Consider the following 19,489-nt stretch of genomic DNA (forward strand, 5'->3'; position numbering starts at 1 on the left):
TGATGATGTCTTCCGGACAATCAGATAATCAGGGAGTAAGCATGCATCGATATTATTTATTATTCTATCCACATTCACTGGATATGAGCAGTCGCACGCTCTGATTGGTTACTCTACTACTAGGATATCAGCTGTGAGTAGAGAAAAACAAAATGGCGGCGTTACTGAACCAACTGAGGACGAAATAAAAACTCTACTCGGAAATAAACCCCCCAAAAATAAAAAATAAAAAAAGCAGCAAAATATGGAAAGAAAGTATTTGATGGTAATAACATTTTTTTTTTCTATTATTATTATTATTATTATTATTACTACTACTACTATAGCATTTTTCACAAATTGCTACTGTCATTTCACTGGTTTGTTTACATTCTTCATCTTTTAAGCATTAAAATTTTGTTCAATTTTTTTTAGACTGGTTCAAAAGCTCAAAGAAGTTTGAAAATACATCACTGAAATGTCTAAAGAAGAATTAAATAGATGTCTAAAGCTATTCTATATCTTGGCACAACAGCAAGACGGCACTTTCTACAAAAAGAACACTAAAGTCAATTTGTGCAGCCACTGATAGGCTTTTAAGAAGTCCGCCTAAGCGGAAATTATTTTGTCGGACGTTTTGTATAAAGTTTTTATTTATCGAATTTGCAAAAAATGAAAAATACTCTTTCTCAGAATCCAGTGAATGTGAATAGAATAAAACAATTATTCCACTCAATCTTGTTGTACATGGCTTATAGCCAACTTGGTGTTGCGCGCCTCGTCAGCTGTCAGCTCATGTACGACTCGATTTCGTGGAATAATTGTTAATTGTCTGGTTTGTATGCAAAAAGGTATACACCCAGAGAGACTAGACCAGACTCCTCAAAGTAATATGTGATTAGAGGTGCAGATAGAGTGCACCTTACTGTACAGAACACAGAAGCTCTGTAGCAAACAATTGTGCATTTTATTTGTGGTTTTTCAAATGTAAAACACAATCCGTTGGTTTAGAGGTACCGTTGACTGGCTTTATTGCCACCAAACCTCATCCGCTGCTGTCCAGTTAGCTTGGAATCATCTAGGGGTTTGTCAATATTAGTGGTGAACCGTTACTATTAGAGCTGGGACTTCAGCTCAGTCAAAACTTAGTCAGACACATCAAAAAAGCAACAGGGTAAAGGATTTTGCACAGCAGGCTGCCAGGTCGCTCCGTTGTGTGTCGGTCAATGTTGATTTTAAAAGTAACTAAGTAAATTACAGAGGGAAATGAATACTTAAGTGAAAAATACTGTAGCGAATATGCGTGGAAGAAGAGTCTAGAGACAGAAATCTTAGTTTGTCTGTCGTTAGTCTGTGCTACTTGTTTTCGATAGCACTGGCTTGACCACTTTATTAGCATTCACCAACACTACTGATAAACGCTACACCTGCTGGAAGGCGACTTCACTGCTGCGCTGATGGCGCCAAGTCACGGTTAAGCTCATGTTGGCCTTCAAGAAGGTATAGGGCGATTTTAAATTTTTAGTCTCTCCAACTATAAATCAAAATCCATCCATCTTCTACCGCTTATCCGGGTCACGGGGGTAGCAGCCTAAGCAGAGCAGCCCAGACTTCCCTCTCCCCGGCCACCTCCACCAGCTCTTCCAGGGGAATACCGAAGCGTTCCCAGGCCAGCCGAGACATGTAATCTCTCCAGCGTGTCCTGGGTCTGCCCCGGGGTCTCCTCCTGGTGGGGCATGCCCAGAAAACCTCCCTTGGGAGGCATCCAGGAGGCATCCTAACAAGGTGCCTGAACCACCTCAACTGACTCCTTTTGATGTGGAGGAGCAGCGGTTCTACTCAGTCTCTCCTGAATGACCAAGCTTCTCACCCTGTCTCTAAGGGAGAGCCCAGCCACCCTGTGGAGAAAACTCATTTCTACTGCTTGTATCCGCGATCTCATTCTTTCGTCCGCATCACTGCTGACGCTGCCCCGATCTGTCTGTCCAACTCCCGCTCCCTCTTACCCTCACTTGTGAACAAAACCCTGAGATACTTAAACTCCTCCACTTTAGCAACTCCTCCCTGACCTGGAGTAGGCACTCCACCCGTTTCCGGCTGAGCGCCATGGCCACGGACTTGGAGGTGCTGATCCTCATCCCAGCCGCTTCGCACTCTGCTGCAAACCAAATCAAAATCTGATTGGTCAGTTCATCCGTCACTTCCTACATAAACATGCGTTGCTATGGCTTTCTGTCCCAGCAATGAAGTCCTAACCAATGAGTGAGCCAGCTCTAAACTCTTCTCAGCCTAGAGACAACAAACAAAAAATGTAATTGGATAACTCGATTTTAATGTTTTCAGGACAGTAACCCTTTCATTTCTGAAGCAAATTTGATAGAAAATGAAGCCAAATTAGACGAGAATAATGATAATTAAATTATGAAAGAATGAACACAAAGAATGGAAGAAATTAAATCTAACATTTGAAATGCTGATTCTCTGAAGACCTAGAAGGCCCTGATGGTTCCCCTCTGGTCGCTATCGGTCAATCAATCTTCTGTCACAATGTTGTCTTCCCTGCACAATTTCTAGAAGGAACATTCCTGCCTTGCTTACTAAGCTCTGTTTTCTCCCAGTTCCTACCTCTATTACCACGCCCATCCTACTACCTATTGATAATTATGCAGTAAACCCATTCAGAGCTTTGCTTATCTGTATGCTTTCAAAGCAAGAATATGTTGCAAAGCTCCTATGTAAGTCCATAATCTACCAAATCTGCAGGTAAAAATCCTCAAATAGCCGTACTGTCATTTGGCACAAAGACTAATCATTACACTGCAAAAAATAAAAATCTTAGGAAGTTTATTTGTCTATTTTCAAGTCAAAACATCTAGCCACCCTTATTAGAAGACATAATTGCCCAACAAGCAAAACCTCATTTAGCTAGAAAGGCTAGTTTTTAGACAGTCCATCTTGAAAATCTTGTATAGACAAAATGTCTTAAGTCTTATTTGGAGCACCTTTAAAAATAAAACAAGTTTTTTTTTTTTTAAAACAAGTACATTTTGGACATTGTCAAATGCGGTTCATCTTGTTTCAAGAAAAAAAAAGTATGCTTGTTTTGGGAATAAATGAACTTTACTGAAATCTTTGAATCTTTCATTACAATTCATACATTTCAAAACATATACTCTAGACCAGACAAGTGCCTTCAAAAAGGCTATGAGTGAGTGGAGGGCGTTTTAGTGAGGGCTTTTTGGAATGCTGTGAGTTAAGTTCAGTGGTGTGGTTTTGTTTTTGTTTTTTTTGGGGGGGGGGTTTGTGCCTGATCTTGTAAACCCCTCGTATACATGAATAGTCAGTGCCCCCAAAATGCACTTGCTTTGGCGTTGTGTAAGCACTGGAAGTCAAAATGCGTAGACTTTTTTTTTTTTTTTTTTTTTTTTTTGGTGCCTGAGGTCCTGGGGAAGTGGAATCTTAAGAGATGTTTTAATGTTTGGATGTTGAAATGGGGGGGGGGAACTTGTTGCAATGCTACACGTGTCGTCAACTTGATTCAAGATAGTCTCTGGTCTCATATCTAGAGTATTTTACTAATTACAGGTCACAAAAGGAGAATCTTTTAAGCTAGCAATGCTTAGTTGTAGAATTTAACAATCCTAATATTAGTATATTTATCTTAAAATCAGTTTTTACTGCTAAGACTTTGTCATGAATTTAAGTGAAATACCCTTAAAATGAAATAAATAAAAATGACTTGAATGGCTAAATGTAAGAAGTACGATCTTGTTATAAGAACTATTTTGATTATTTTGAGTTAATCAGATCTCGCATAATAAGTTCCCCAATCTTATTTTGGAATTATTTCATCTAAAAACAGGTTAGATTTTTCATCTTACTTTAAGAAAGCTTACCAAGTCAATTTGACTAGTTCCATTGGCAGATTTTTTTTTTCACCTGATTCAAGCAAATATGCTTTGTTTTAATCTTTTATTTCTTATTTTTGAAAGGCCATTTTTTGCAGTGTATAGTTTCCACTTTCCAGAGGAGGTTCCTCTGCTGTGGCCTGGATCTGAATAACAAACAGTTTAATGGTGGTCTAAGTGTCAGTAAAAGGGATCTGCATCCTGAAATGGAATGGAAGGTTCAGTTTTCAAGTGAAATGGAACAAAAGGTTCATTGTACGTCAACACCACCCTTCACTAATCTTGGATTGGCTACACTGGCTTCTTCAAGATACTGAAATTGACTCCGGTATAGTATACAAAGGTGATGCATATCAAATATAATCTTGGTAGTTGGTCATTCTTTATTTGTCTTCTAAGTGTAAAAAAAAAAAATTCTACCCCGCATTCACATAAGGGAAGAGTTGTGAATGGTAAGAAAACCATAGAATTCTTATGTGATCTCACTAAGTGGAAGAGTAGACATGACCACGCTGCAGAGCAAATGTTTGGATATGTTTTCTAACCAGACAATAGGGCCTTTATCGACGCGTATGACGTGGCATGCAGATGCCAGCCTTGTACGCATTGCATAGTACTCTCCGTTTTTGGCCAGAAGCATAGCTGTTTCTTTGAGGAGTTTCTAGACATCCACTTGTGAACTTGGCAGTAAAAACCATTGCTGTTTTCAGCTGTGGATAAAAATCGAAAATATTCTCCGGAATGTTGGCAGAGATGAATCAAAGACTGTAACAAAAAGAAGAATGTTGCGTTGTACGATGCAAACCACTGGTCACATCTCAGGAACAAAGAGGTTAATTTCCTTAGTTCTATTTAAAATGGAGTAGAATTCTAGAAAAAAAAGACAATTTTGAACTAGAATAAGTTAATGGCAGTGCCTCCTTCTTCTCCTCCTCCTTCTTCTCATCCTCCTCCTCCTCCTTCTTCTTCTTCTTCTCCTCCTACAGCAGGTCCAGGTCCATGTGGACCTTATTGATCCACGTCATATTAATTGGAGCATAGTTTTACACTGGACGCCCTTCCTGCCACAACTGAGAAGGGCAATGTGTTTGTAAATAAATAATCATAGATGGAGTGGAACCTGATTTTGGTCTTTTGCTGTTGTAGCCCATCTGCCTCAAGGTTCAGTATGTTGTGCTTTCTGGGATGCTTTTCTGCTCAGCATGATTGGAAGGAGTGGCTATTTGAGTTACCATAACTCTCAAACTAATCTGACCATTCTCCTCTGACCTCTCTCATCAACAACGCATTTCTGTCCAGAAAATGCTGCTCACTGGATGGTTTTTCAGCATTCTGTGTAAACTCTGGAGAATGTTGTGCATGAAAATTCCAGGAGATTAGCAATTTCTGAAATACTCAGACCAGCCCATCTGGCACCAACAACCATGCCACGGTCAAAGTCACTGAGATCATATTTTCCCCCATTCTGATGTTTGATGTGAACATTAACTGAAGCTCTTTACCTACGTGATTGTGTTACCCTGCTCCACACGATCGGCTGGTTGGATAATTACATGAATGTGTAGGTGTACAGGTTTTCCTAATAAAGTGGATAGTGAGGGTATAATGGGTCAGTGATTATTGCATGTATCGCATAATATAGATAAACTCGTCAAATACTTACCACCTGTTTATTTTAACAGCAAAGTCAGTGTGCACTCTGCCTCGGAACGCTAGTTGATGTAACACATTGATGTCAACAACTGGGTTTAAACATCTGGATCAGGACATCACTTAGTACAATTTGGGGCACCATTTGAAAGTTCATCCTCAATGCTGGCTGTGGAGTCTCACTGGGATTTTCAATTTAGTCCAGGTCTTGATTCAGGAGAGTTTTAAACGGAGCTCTTGGAGATTGTTTGGCATGAGGGGAATAGTTGACCATGTGTCTAATTTAGACCGCCCTATTTTTCTTTTCCCTTGATGAACAGGAGCAGAAGTCTGGATTATAACTGCAGTCTTCTGGAGGGGAGAAAAGATGTGATGGAAAGCTAAACCTCTGCAGAAGAAAGACTGCCTAGTTTTTGTTGTTGTTGTTTTTTTTCCTGATGTAGTGGCGATATCTCCTGTTTATCTGCTAAATTTATAGATTTGCTTTTTAACGTTGGGTTCATTTGCAGTGTAAATGAACACTATAGTAGTGCCAGGACACATTTCCAATAAAGGATGACAAATGGGATCACTTTCATGGTTATTAGCTCATCCAGCCGACAGGTGATGAGTTTATGCCATCATGAGTCGTCCATCGTCCATCCGGCGTCATCCACGTTTCACGAAAATCACTTCTTCTCTTTCACTGATTTTTATTCTTTTTGGTAGGAAGGTACCAGTAGGTCTCCTTGGGGTGCATATGGCTTCTACCCAAATTTGCATCATTGCAATTAATAATGAAGATATGGAGTAATTAAGCCCTAATGAGCAGTTTCCACACACATTGCTTCTTCTCCCTCAGTTCTTCACCGATTTTTGATTCTTTCTGGCATGAAGATGGGGGTACCTAGGGTGCATATAACTTCTGCCCAGGTTTGCTTAATTACAATTATTAATGAAGTTATGGACTAATTAAGCCTTAATGAACAGTTCAACAAAAATCGCTTCTTCTCGGCCAAGTATTCACCATTTTTGGATTCTTTCTGGTAAACAGGTAGGAATTCCCAGCATGTGTATATAGTGTATATAGCTTGCAACGTTTATTGCGCAAGATGGCCTGCTTTAAATCGTTCCTTCCGGACTAGACGGGGCTAGAGTGAGCTACGCTGTTATTGACGGTCTCGTTTGTATTTATTTCCAAATGTATTGCACTATATCAACAAAAATGAAATGTATGAGATTCGAATTATTATATGCAGATTTGCATGTTCTGAATCCTTTTTTATTTTGGGTTTATCTAGACCTGTGTGCATAGGCTCTGCTCTGCCATATGGATTGCTCTGAATCTGAGTGGACTATTCTATACCTGTTTTATTCATGGTTCATTGTGTTATACGGTTATCAGAATGCAGGCTATAATTTAATTAATTCCTTGTGCTGTTTTTTTTTTTTTTTTTTTTTTTCCCCCCTCTTAGGTGTTGCTGCTAGTTCGTTATTCACCTCTGGAAAGTATGCCATTGATCCTGAGCTGAGAGGCCTGGAGTATGAGCGAATCACTCAGAACTTGGACGTTCATTTCTGGAAGACGTTCTGGAATATCACTGAAAGCGAAGTTTTGGCAGTCAGTATAAATGTTTGCTACATTTCACCTCCTGCACCTTACAGTTAGCATTAATTCAACTCGTGTTTAAAAAAAACCCAGCTTGTTTTAAATCGGAAATATTTCCAAATGCCACTACATTTGGAACAAGCTGTTGGTTCAGGATGTAGTCTTTTGGTTATTTTCCACTAGGGCTTGGCGAGTATGACCTCCACTCAGGTAAAAGTGAACCGTGCTCTCTCTGTGCCACCTGATTGCTTTGACCTACCCTTGGTGGACGATTCCACACATACGGTTACAATCTCTTCTCCGGTTGCCCACATCGGCCCTGGACCAGTTCAGATGAGACTCATCTCCAGTGAACTGAGGGAAGGACAGGTAATGTAGGTCATGCACACATCGCATACAAATGGTGGGTTTCTGGCTATGTTCAGAAATACTGATATGTGGCAAAACTGTTGGTTTATTTTTGTCTGCAGTTCTAATGTCCTATTACTTGATTGCTCTTTTTTTTTTTTTTTTTTTTTTGCAATAGGACAGCGAGAAGCTGTTGGCAATATCCCGTTCCGATGGTGGGTCAGTGTCTCGGAGTGTAAAGATTAAGAAGAGCCCTCCATCGCCATGGCTGGTGGTACATTATCATGGAGGAGGATTTGTTGCACAGACTTCGAAATCTCATGAGGTACACTCCTTTCCTGTGCTGTCAGCGCTTGGTATGTTGGTGTTTTTTCCATATTAAGCAGGTTAAAACATATATTGGGAGAAAATAAAGATAACAGCCAAATTTAAAGGGGTACCAAATATAATATATACAGTTGATGTGACAAAGTAACGTATTCTTAAGTATTCTATCAAATTTATATACTAGAAAACAACGAAATATCTTGGTAATTGTAAATATAATAGTCGGGCACAAGAGTCGCCATTTTTAAAAGACCGTGACGTCAGCCCTACCCACTGCACTAGGAGAGAAGCGTGTAATCATGGCGTCGGGCGCATCAAGTGAAAGCGACAGCTCTGTCGAATCGTACGAAGAGATCCCGCAAGACACACTGCAAGCAGGCTATGGCTTAGAAGGGTACCAGTTTGAACCTAGGAGAGGTACTCTCGACTCCGGTGATGACGAAAGAAGAGAAGAAAGCTCGAACTCGCTTGGTGTTTTTCAGCGGAAACGAGTGAAAAGACACGTCTGGAGGATCGTTATGCTTTCCATCGGTCCTGTTATTACACCCGAAAGCAACACACTGTGGCATTGTGTAGCCGATCACTTACAATTCATCCTACTTTCCAATTCACACGTGCTAGTCCCAACCTCAATGAGCCAACACAACTGGGCACATACATGCGTCATGAGTGTTACGCAGAAAAAATGAACGTGCATTCTGATTGGATAAAATTAATATCATGGCGGGCTGTTCAAACTGCGGAAACAGTTTGCTCGAGCTACTTTCAAAACACTATAACTTTCCAACCTTAGAACAAAAAACTTTTGTAAGTCTTGAATAAGGTTTGTTAATGTGTGTTTTGTTGTTATATTTACTCTATATATTGCCCTTTCTTCCCCTTTAAATACTGTAATAGATTTTTCATGTGATGTGAAGACAGGACACCAAATCTCATCACCAAAACTTTGGCCAAAGACTTTCTGACATTTTGTTTGTGTTGGAGAGCATAATAACCATATACTCCTTCATTTCTCTTAAGGCCCGGTCATACAATACCGATAACTGGAACTATAACGATGACTATAAATAAATCGGTCTCCTGCCGTTTATATGGTTGGTGGTCACACCAGACTGATAACGATACCTATAGCTCAGGCCTGGGTTTATCCGTATCAGTGAGATTTGCTTCTGGAGTGATTTTTCCAGGCCTGGACCTGATCTGATAAAACATCTGACCAATCAGGTAATTGTTTACACGTGACGTTGTCTGAGTGTGTGCTATTTTCCCCGGGCATCTTTGTACATCCTTATTACATCATGAAGTCACAGAATATAAAAAGATATAATACAAAGCACGGATCTTTTATTCACATATATGTGATTTTCCATGAAATATCAATAGTGAATTAATAAAGTAAACATATATAAATTCAGGTAAGATATTTTAATTATGAACTTCGGCAGTCCAAACATTGAATTTTTAAAAACTTCTTAATTTTTTATCCGTATGAAATCAGCAACCAATCCATAATATACTGAAACATCCGTGACCAAGCCGTAAATTATTAGCATCCATATTAAAATCCGTAACCACTCCATATTTTGTATCCTTTTTTATTATATTTCCGTAGTCCATGACCTATCCCTATTTTATCAACCACTGGAGTATGTACATGGGTTGTTTTGAAGTCCAAGCTGGATAGTATGACCTGGAATAATGTGCTACTACTTGGAAAAAACTTCCATGACTGTTCCTAAGTTGCATGCATTTATTTCCCTGAGTGGCAGGACCAAGCGATATGCTAGTCAGGATTATAGTTATGGTGTGACTGCTCCAGGCTGGAACTAAATTCAGGCAGAGGGCTAGTCAGAGTTGTAGTTATCGGTGTTCTGGGATCGGGCCCTTGGTCTGTATTAATGCCTTTAACTAGCTAGCGCAACTATGCATTGTTACAGTACATCAGCTACCACTTTTCAGCCGATTGCATTTGGTTTCCTGCCACGGGACTGGCTAAACACATTGGCGTGAGCTAATAAATGTAAAAAAATTTCCATACACAACATGTAAACACGGGCGGCACGGTGGTGTAGTGGTTAGCGCTGTCGCCTCACAGCAAGAAGGTCCGGGTTCGAGCCCCGTGGCCGGCGAGGGCCTTTCTGTGCGGAGTTTGCATGTTCTCCCCGTGTCCGCGTGGGTTTCCTCCGGGTGCTCCGGTTTCCCCCACAGTCCAAAGACATGCAGGTTAGGTTAACTGGTGACTCTAAATTGACCGTAGGTGTGAATGTGAGTGTGAATGGTTGTCTGTGTCTATGTGTCAGCCCTGTGATGACCTGGCGACTTGTCCAGGGTGTACCCCGCCTTTCGCCCGTAGTCAGCTGGGATAGGCTCCAGCTTGCCTGCGACCCTGTAGAAGGATAAAGCGGCTAGAGATAATGAGATGAGATGAACATGTAAACACATAATAATTGTGACATTTTACAAAGGACAATAACTGCAATAGTGTTTTCCTTTAAAGTGTATATCCTGGACCAATTTCGTTTGTGTTTTTTTGTTTTTTTTTATATGAAAGTATGTCTCTTTACACACTCATCCAGAAGGGTAATTTTGCACAAGGCCATCTGTCTACAGCAGAAAAAAAATAACAATACACGTCTGGAAAAATCCCAAGGGAGCCTGGAGCCAGATTCGTGACGTCACCTGCGGAAGCGCCAGCAGGCTGTGCGAGCTTTGCATGGTTTCAGTGCACAGCCTGTGTAGACCAAGCGCTCCCATTTCTCTCTCCCTGTCCGGTCTTTTGGAAAACGATGAGTACTAATCCCATCAAGATTGGTGTTGCTACACCCTCCTACAATACATCTGTTAACCATTTTAATAATTACGCGATAATGAAGAAATTTGCAGAAAACCACCAGGTCGTTTTCTCATAAACAAACCAGTGCTGGCATAGGATTCAGAGGGAGGCGTCCCGCACGCGACGTCACGAAGATCAATGTTTGCCGGGAAATCCAAATGCCAAGTTTTTTCAGAGGCGGACCAATTCGCCTCAAATGGCTTGATTTTTCATCTGAATTTTTCTGGTATTGCGCAAGATAAAAAAATTGCGCAAAATGTGACAGATATTTGACCAAAGTTTAATATAAAATAGGAGAATTACATTGATCTTGCTCCTGAATTTACCCGTGATATGCACTTTAATCTCTTACCATCAGCCATACCTGAAAAGTTGGTCGCAGGACCTGAATGCCCCAATCCTGTCAGTAGATTATTCTCTTGCTCCTGAAGCCCCATTTCCACGTGCACTGGAGGAGTGTTTCTTTGCGTACTGCTGGGCTATCAAGAACCATGAAATTCTGGGTAAGTCAAGTTCCTTTGTGTCATTACATCCTTTATGGTTATAGGTACAGTTGCTGTACTATATTGCTTTGTTTATATATATAAATAATATAAAATTTGTTGAACTCCTTCTTTGGACAAATCAGCGTGATGAGCATAACCTCAGTATTTATTTACACCATGTCGAGAAGTGAAAGTTCTGATTGTTGGAACATCCTGTGCGTTTATTTATTTCTCATTTTCTTCTCTGTCACTCTTGCTTTTTTTATCATATTCAGGTTGGACAGGGGAGCGAGTGTGTCTGGCTGGTGACAGTGCAGGGGGGAACCTGTGCGTCACTGTGTCCATGATGGCCGTGGCACATCGAGTACGCTTGCCGGATGGCATCATGGCTGCATACCCTGCCTTCATGCTCACCACCTGTGCCTCGCCATCCCGTCTGCTCAGTCTTATGGATCCTCTCCTTCCCCTGAGTGTACTCTCCCGCTGCCTCAGTGCTTATGGAGGTCAGCGACAGGAATGCTGAAGAGAAATATTCCAAATGATTTAGAAAAATTACACAAACATAGTTCTGAATGTTCTTAGCTGTGCCTGCTGGGATCGAAGCTGTCCTATCAAGAACAGATTAATGACCATTTTATTATTCAGTATGTCTGGGTTTGGTTTTTTCCCCTCTCTGAATTCTGCCTTTGCTTCATTGTGGATTCATGGATTTGTGTGTAGGTTTGGATCCTCAGAAGGAGAAACAGGTAGAGAAAGTTACCACTCTGGGGGCGATAAGGAAGGACACTGCCCTACTATTCAAAGGCTTCAGACAGGGAGCTTCAAATTGGATCCACTCACTCATGGACCACAACAAAGCAAGTGCAGGTGTGTGTGTGCGCATGTGTTTATCCCGGGAAAGCCAGTATAAATGCATTTGTGTAAGTAGGTGGCTAAATAATAAGTTCATACAAACGTGTATTTTTTTTTTTTTTTTTTTTTTTTTTTTTTTAGCCTGCATTAACGAGGCAAGTGTGAAAATAATTGTCTGTCCCAGTCTTACTTTTTATACTTTATTATTATATTGTTACTCTATAATTATTCTACCTGCGTTTTCATTACCTGATCATGCCTCATTTTACCTTTTGGCACTTTTGTCAACTGTAGTGGAGTTATACGGTAGAAGCAAGAATACACACCGCCTGGCCAAAAAAAAGTCACCGTTTGGATTTAAATGAGCAAATACTTGAGAGCATTTTGATTGGATAATTACTACAGTGATTAATGTGTTTTAGCTGGCAAGTGTTGCAGTCGAGTCACTAAACCTTGAAATTTCGAGTCAAGTCCGAGAACAAGACTCCATTCGCACCATTTGACAGTGGCTGTTGCTGCCTTTATGTGAAACCGTCTTTGCTACTGTGTTGGATTAACGTTACTGCTCGACTGCCCGATTTTAGTTAATAGGCTACAGATAAAAAGCTTGTTCATCGCTCAGCAAGCCCCGCCCACTATCAACAGGGCAAATAACATGAGAGAGGGTTAACACTAGCTAGTTCATCAGTCAGCAAGCAAGTCCCGCTATCAACAGAGCAATGAACATAGCGCGTCACTTCCTTCTCTGGGTGGAGTCTTGCCAAATGACGATTGAAGTTCGAGGTTGTCCCCGTCGTCTCCTCGATAGTTCTTCTACATATGGAACACATAGCAGTGCATTTTTTTTTTTCCGCCACTGCACGAGAAGTCTGTATCAGCAAAGCGAACGATCCTACAGGTGTTCTCTAAAGGCATTTTAGCGCCATTAACGTTAGCTTGTTCCTGAACATGACGTACGAACAGGTGAATGTGCATTCTCTTGCATGAAATTAGTGTAAAAATGAATGTAGATATAAATATCTTATGCCAAATTATTATGGCATGTTACAAAAAATAAAGAAAAAAATACAAGTCCTCGTCTCCAATTTACGAGTCCGAATGTAGTTAATGTACGAGTCCAAGTCATCAGTGCTCAAGTCCAAGTCAAGTCACGAATCCTTAAAATTAGGGCACGAGTCAGACTCAAGTACTACAAGCCTGGCTGGCAATAATGCTTTTAAGCCTAATGGATGCAGTGAATAGCTTTTCATTTCTTCAAACAACCATGTCAGAAGAGATATTCCTGTGGTCATGGAAAATGTTACTGTGCTTTAGAAGGGGCAAATAATTGTCCTGCTTCGAGAGAAGAAAACAACTAATGAAATTGCTGAAATTAGTGGAATTGGGTTAAGCATTTTTAAAACCTGGAAGGTTAGCATTGAACCGTCAACTTCTTGGAAACAATACCAGGGCGAATGTGTGTTGTAATCGAAACTGAACCTGGTCTAATGGATTTTTACAGTGTGCCTTTTTTTTGGGGGGGGGGGGGGGGGGGACCAGGCAGTGTAAGTGTCGTTCTGAACAGTAACCTAGCATCAGTGAAGCCTGGTCAAGATAATAATTATGCATACACGTACATATACACTCCTACTTTTAATAGACATGCATGTACCTCTGCTTATTCATGAAATTATCCAGTCATATGACAGCAGTACAGTGCATACAATCATGCAGATACAAGTCAAGAGCTTCAGTTAATGATTACATCCGAATGAGGAAAGAATGTGATCTCATTTGCTTTAACCATGGCATGGTTATTGGTACCAAATGAGATGACTCAAGTCATCACTCTTTACAACCATGGTGAGTCGAAAAGCATCTCAAGCCACAGAACAAACCACGCTGTCAGGAAAGCAGTGATGAGACAGACTAAGGGCCCGGTCCCACAACACCAATAACTGTACCTATAACTACAACTCTGACTATCCCTCTGCCTAAATTTAGTTCCAGTCTGGAGCAGTCACACCACAACTATAATCCCGACTACAATATCGCTTGGTCCTGCCACTCAGGAAAATAAATGCATGCAACTTAGGAACAGTCATGGAAGTTTTTTTCCAAATAGTAACACATTAGGTGGCACGGTGGTGTAGTGGTTAGCGCTGTCGCCTCACAGCAAGAAGGTCCTGGGTTCGAGCCCCGGGGCCGGCGAGGGCCTTTCTGTGTGGAGTTTGCATGTTCTCCCCGTGTCCGCGTGGGTTTCCTCCGGGTGCTCCGGTTTCCCCCACAGTCCAAAGACATGCAGGTTAGGTTAACTGGTGACTCTAAATTGACCGTAGGTGTGAATGTGAGTGTGAATGGTTGTCTGTGTCTATGTGTCAGCCCTGTGATGACCTGGCGACTTGTCCAGGGTGTACCCCGCCTTTCGCCCGTAGTCAGCTGGGATAGGCTCCAGCTTGCCTGCGACCCTGTAGAAGGATAAAGCGGCTAGAGATAATGAGATGAGATGAGTAACACATTATTCCGGGTCATACTGTAAAGCTTGGACTTCAAAACAACCAATGTACATGCTCCGGTGGTTGATAAAATACGCATAGGTCACGGACTACGGAAATGTAATAAAAAAGGATACAAAATACGGAGTGGTTACGGATTTTAATACGGATGCTAATAATTTAAGGATTGGTCACGGACGTTTCGGTATAGTACAGATTGGTTCCTGATTTCATACGGATGATGAATTACGGATTTAAAAAAATGAAGTCTAAAAAAATTCAATGTTTGGACTGCCAAAGTTCATAATTAAAATATCTTGCCTGCATTTATATGTTTACTTTATTAATTCACTATTGATATTTCATGGAAAATCACATAACCGTGAATAAAAGATCTGTGCTTTGTATTATATTTTTATTTTCCGTGAGTCTGTATTCTGTGACTTCATGATGCAGTAAGGATATAGAAAGATGCCTGGGGAAAATGGCACACGCTCAGACAGCATCACATGTAAACAATTACCTGATTGGTTAGATGTTTTATCGGATCAGGTCCAGGCCTGGAAAAATCGCTCCAGAAGCAAATCTCACCAATACGGATAAACCCAGGCCTGGGCTATAGGTATTGTTATTGGTCTGGCATGACCACCAACCATATAAACTGCAGGGGACCGATTTATTTATGGTTGTAGTTAGTTATGGGTATTGTAGGACCGGGCCTTAATTGCAGGGAAGTGTTTTCTTTACAAGCATACGATTTACAAATCTGAGGCAAGGTTGGAGTAACAAAATGAAAACAAAGAAAACCGAGTCATTAAACATAGCTAGGAACAAACATAGTGACCAGAAATACAGATACAATACTTGGCGAAGTGTATATGTAGACAATGTCCTTATAAGCGTGTGCTGATAGCGCTTGAAATCAGTCACAGGTGTGTGCAATGATCCATCATCCCAAGAGCGCGCACAGCTCACGAGGTGCTTGAGGCTTGAGCGTGAGATGGCGTGATGCAAACATTGAGGTAAATGGGTTAAACGGCAATAAATCACATCGGTTTCCACTGCTGTCAGCCAGGAACAGGAATCTAAGGTTACAGTGGGCACAGGTTCACTAAAACTGGACGGTTGAAGATTGAAAAAGGTCCAGGCAACATTTTTCTAATCTTTAACTGTACACTTTTTCTTTTCATGACTATGTATTTAGATTATTTGTTCCTTTCATTAGTCAGGAATAAATAACAGCATGGGCTCTCTCTCAATTTTCAGAATGCTTTCTTTGGGCCATTTCTTAAGCATGCTTTTAAAAGAAATTGCTACACCCAGCTTTTCCATCTCCGGGACATTCTTTCCCACAACAGATACCATGGCTGTTTGTTGTAAAACCCCTTGTCTCTTTATTGATTCCACCTCCCTCTTTATAGATACCATGAGGTACAGTGTTTCTGAGGGGACTCTCAATTCTACCCAATCTGACCCTCTGGTTCCGGGAACATCCTCGGAGTTCTCAGTGAAAAAAGAATCTCTCAAAAGCCACACATGTGAGGATCTGGTCACCCACACTGCCAGCACATCCACCAGCAGCAGCCACAACAGCACCAGCTCTACTGCCAACCACAGTGCCAACCTCCCACTTCACCATCATCCTGTCCTCACCACCACAGCAATCCTTGAAAGCAAGGTATACCTGGAACCATTTTTTATTTATATATATACACACACAGTGTCCTGCAAAAGTATTCCTCCCCCTTGGTGTTTGTCCTGTTTTGCTGCATTACAAGCTGGAATTAAAATGGACTTTTGGGAGGTTGGCACCATTTGATTTTCACAGCATGCCTACCACTAGAAAGGTGAAAATAATTTTTCTATTGTGACACAAACAGTAATTAAGATGAAAAAACAGAAATCTGGAGTGTGCGTAGGTATTCATCCCCTTTCGTATGAAACCCCTAAATAAGAGCCGGTCCAACCAATTCACTTCATAAGTCACACAATTAGTTGATTAAGATCCACCTGTGTGGAATCAAAGTGTCACATGACCTGTCACATGATGTCTGTATAAATCAACCTGTACTGGAAGGACCCTGACTCGGCAACACGACTAAGCAAGCAACATGAAAACCAAGAAGCCTCCAAACAGGTCAGAGACAAAGTTGTGGAGAAGTATAGATCAGGGTTGGGTTCTAAAAAATATCCCAAACTTTGAATATCCCAGGGAGCACCATTAAATCCATTATAGCAAAATGGAAAGAATATGGCGCCACTACAAACCTGACGAGAAGGCCGCCCACCAAAACTCACAGACCGAGCAAGGAGGGCATTAATCAGAGATGCAACAAAGACACCAAAGAGAACACTGAAGGAGCTGCAAAGATCCACAGTGGAGATGGGAGTATCTGTCCATAGGACCACTTTAAGCCATACACTCCACAGAACAGGGTTTTATGGAAGAGTGCCCAGGAAAAAGTCATTGCTTAAAGAAAAAAAAAATAAGAAAACGCATTTGGCGTTTGCTCAACAGCATGTGGCAGATTCCCCAAATGCATGAAAGAAGATTCTCTGGTCAGATGAGACTAAAATTGAACTTTTTGGCCATCATGGGAAATGCCATGTGTGGTGCAAACCCAACACCCTGAGAACACCATTCCTGCAGTTAAGCATGGTGGTGGCAGCATCATGCTGTGGGGATATTTTTCATCTGCAGGGACAGGAAAGCTGTTCAGGACTGAAGAAAAGATGGATGACACTAAATACAGGGCAATTCTGGAGGAAAACCTGTTTGAGTCAGTCAGAGGTTTGAGACTGGGACAAAGGTTCACATTCCAGCAGGACAATGACCCTAAACATACTGCTAAAGCTACACTGGAGTGGTTTAAAGGGAAACATTTAAATGTCTTGGAATGGCTTAATCAAAGCCCAGACCTCAATCCAATTGAGAATCTGTGGCATAACTTGAAGATTGCTGTACACCAACGCAACCCATCTAACTTGAAGGAGTTGGAGCAGTTTTGCCTTGAGGAATGGGCAAAAATCCCAGTGGCTAGATGTGCGAAGCTAATAGAGACATACCCCAAGAGACTTGCAGCTGTAATTGTGGCAGAAGGTGGCTCTACAAAGTATTGACTTTGGGGGGTGAATACCTATGCACACTCCAGATTTCTGTTTTTTCACCTTAATTATTGTTTGCGTCACAGTAAAAAAAAAAAAAATCACATTTAAAGTGCTAGGCATGTTGTGTAAATCAAATGGTGCTAATCCTTCAAAAATCCATTTTTATTCCAGCTTGTAATGCAACAAAACAGGACAAACACCAAGGGGGATGAATACTTTTGCAAGACAGTGTAGTTTTGTCGTCAAACTTTCTCCTGTGCTCACCTCTCTCTCTCTCTCTCTCTCTCTCTCTCTCTCTCTCTCTCTCTACTCAATTTCTGTTCTAGCCAGAGGATATAAATATACTTTTCTTCAAAGAGGTCGACCCTGCTGTGTCAAGTTCAATCTTGTCCGTGGCGGCACCTCCCCCTGATGGAGAAGGACACTCTGAAAACCCACGAGGGTTTCCTGGGGACTTTGAGCCATTGCGCTCAGAGCAGCTTGCCAAAATGAACGTAGATTCCTCACCCATCTTTAGAAATCCGTACATGTCACCTGTTCTGGCTCCAGACCACATGCTGAAGGGACTGCCTCCTGTTCATATAGTGGTAAGAGATACTGTTAGCAGATTTTGCAGTTTCCTACCATGTTTTATCATTTTTGGTTTTCAATTACAGTACTGTGCAAAAGCCTTAGGCACCCTATTTATTTCCATACAAACTTATAGATTTCTAGTTTATGACTTCTACATTATCGAGTCAGTACAAAAACATTGTAGAGTTCCAAACGATTGTTTTCCAGCACAAAATTAAATGTTAAAGAAAAAAAGTTTGTGTCTGAGCAGCATATTACATAAGAGAGCACTTTTTCAGGTTCTCATATCATCTCATTATCTGTAGCCGTTTTATCCTGTTCTACAGGGTCGCAGGCAAGCTGGAGCCTATCCCAGCTGACTACGGGCGAAAGGCGGGGTACACCCTGGACAAGTCGCCAGGTCATCACAGGGCTGACACATAGACACAGACAACCATTCACACTCACATTCACACCTACGCTCAATTTAGAGTCACCAGTTAACCTAACCTGCATGTCTTTGGACTGTGGGGGAAACCGGAGCACCCGGAGGAAACCCACGCGGACACGGGGAGAACATACAAACTCCGCACAGAAAGGCCCTCGCCGGCCCCGGGGCTCAAACCCAGACCTTCTTGCTGTGAGGCGACAGCGCTAACCACTACACCACCGTGCCACCCAGTTTTCAGATTAAAAAAAGAAAACATAACGAAGGCTACTGGGTTTTGCTGCAAAATGAAGAAGCGAGTGTGACAGTCAAAGTGGCTGGTTCTGTAAGATGCCCAGTAAAATCTACAGCTCATTTCCTTATAAAACTGCACTCATTGTACCTGAGAATTTTTTTTTTTTTTTAAATGTTGAAACATTTCATTTAATTATTTTTAAGCCATTTTTGGTCTACAGCATTTCTTTACCAAAAGCCTAAGACTTTTGTACAGTACTATATATGCATAAAAATTTCCAATATTTTGCCAGCTGGCACACTTGCAGTATTTCAGCTAGAATTTTAAAGATGCTTCAGTTGCAGCCAGATGTTTACATGCACGGACATGAATGTCATGGCACTACTGTGCTTTCAATGATTTCTTTGATTTTTTTTTTTCCTGTGGCAGAATGATTGTATGACATATGTCTTTAATAGAAAAAAAAGAATTTGGTCGTACAAGTTTTAATTTATTTTTGGGTTTTCTGAAATCAACACAGGATCAACATTTATACATCCATGCATCCATTATCTGTAGCCACTTATCCTGTGCAGGGTCGCAGGCAAGCTGGAGCCTATAAGCTGACTATGGGCGAGAGGCGGGGTACACCCTGGACAAGTCGCCAGGTCATCACAGGGCTGACACATAGACACAAACTCACATTCACACCTACGGTCAATT

At 41.2% G+C, this 19,489-nt stretch overlaps 1 protein-coding gene across 2 annotated transcripts in view; it reads left to right on the plus strand.

Annotated features, from left to right (window-relative positions):
• The window catches only part of lipeb (lipase, hormone-sensitive b), a 76,147-nt gene that overhangs the window by 49,907 nt on the left and 6,751 nt on the right, over nucleotides 1-19,489 (plus strand). For both annotated transcript variants that reach the window (XM_060900160.1, XM_060900161.1), the window contains exons 5-12: nucleotides 6,992-7,137; nucleotides 7,309-7,494; nucleotides 7,652-7,798; nucleotides 10,992-11,136; nucleotides 11,394-11,621; nucleotides 11,839-11,985; nucleotides 15,866-16,122; nucleotides 17,879-18,139. In XM_060900160.1, coding sequence (XP_060756143.1) covers nucleotides 6,992-7,137; nucleotides 7,309-7,494; nucleotides 7,652-7,798; nucleotides 10,992-11,136; nucleotides 11,394-11,621; nucleotides 11,839-11,985; nucleotides 15,866-16,122; nucleotides 17,879-18,139 — 1,517 coding nt within the window. The remainder of the gene's footprint in view (nucleotides 1-6,991; nucleotides 7,138-7,308; nucleotides 7,495-7,651; nucleotides 7,799-10,991; nucleotides 11,137-11,393; nucleotides 11,622-11,838; nucleotides 11,986-15,865; nucleotides 16,123-17,878; nucleotides 18,140-19,489) is intronic.

The sequence above is a fragment of the Neoarius graeffei genome, chromosome 19 (genome assembly GCF_027579695.1).
Source record: "Neoarius graeffei isolate fNeoGra1 chromosome 19, fNeoGra1.pri, whole genome shotgun sequence".
In the NCBI taxonomy this organism is placed as follows: Eukaryota; Metazoa; Chordata; class Actinopteri; order Siluriformes; family Ariidae; genus Neoarius; species Neoarius graeffei.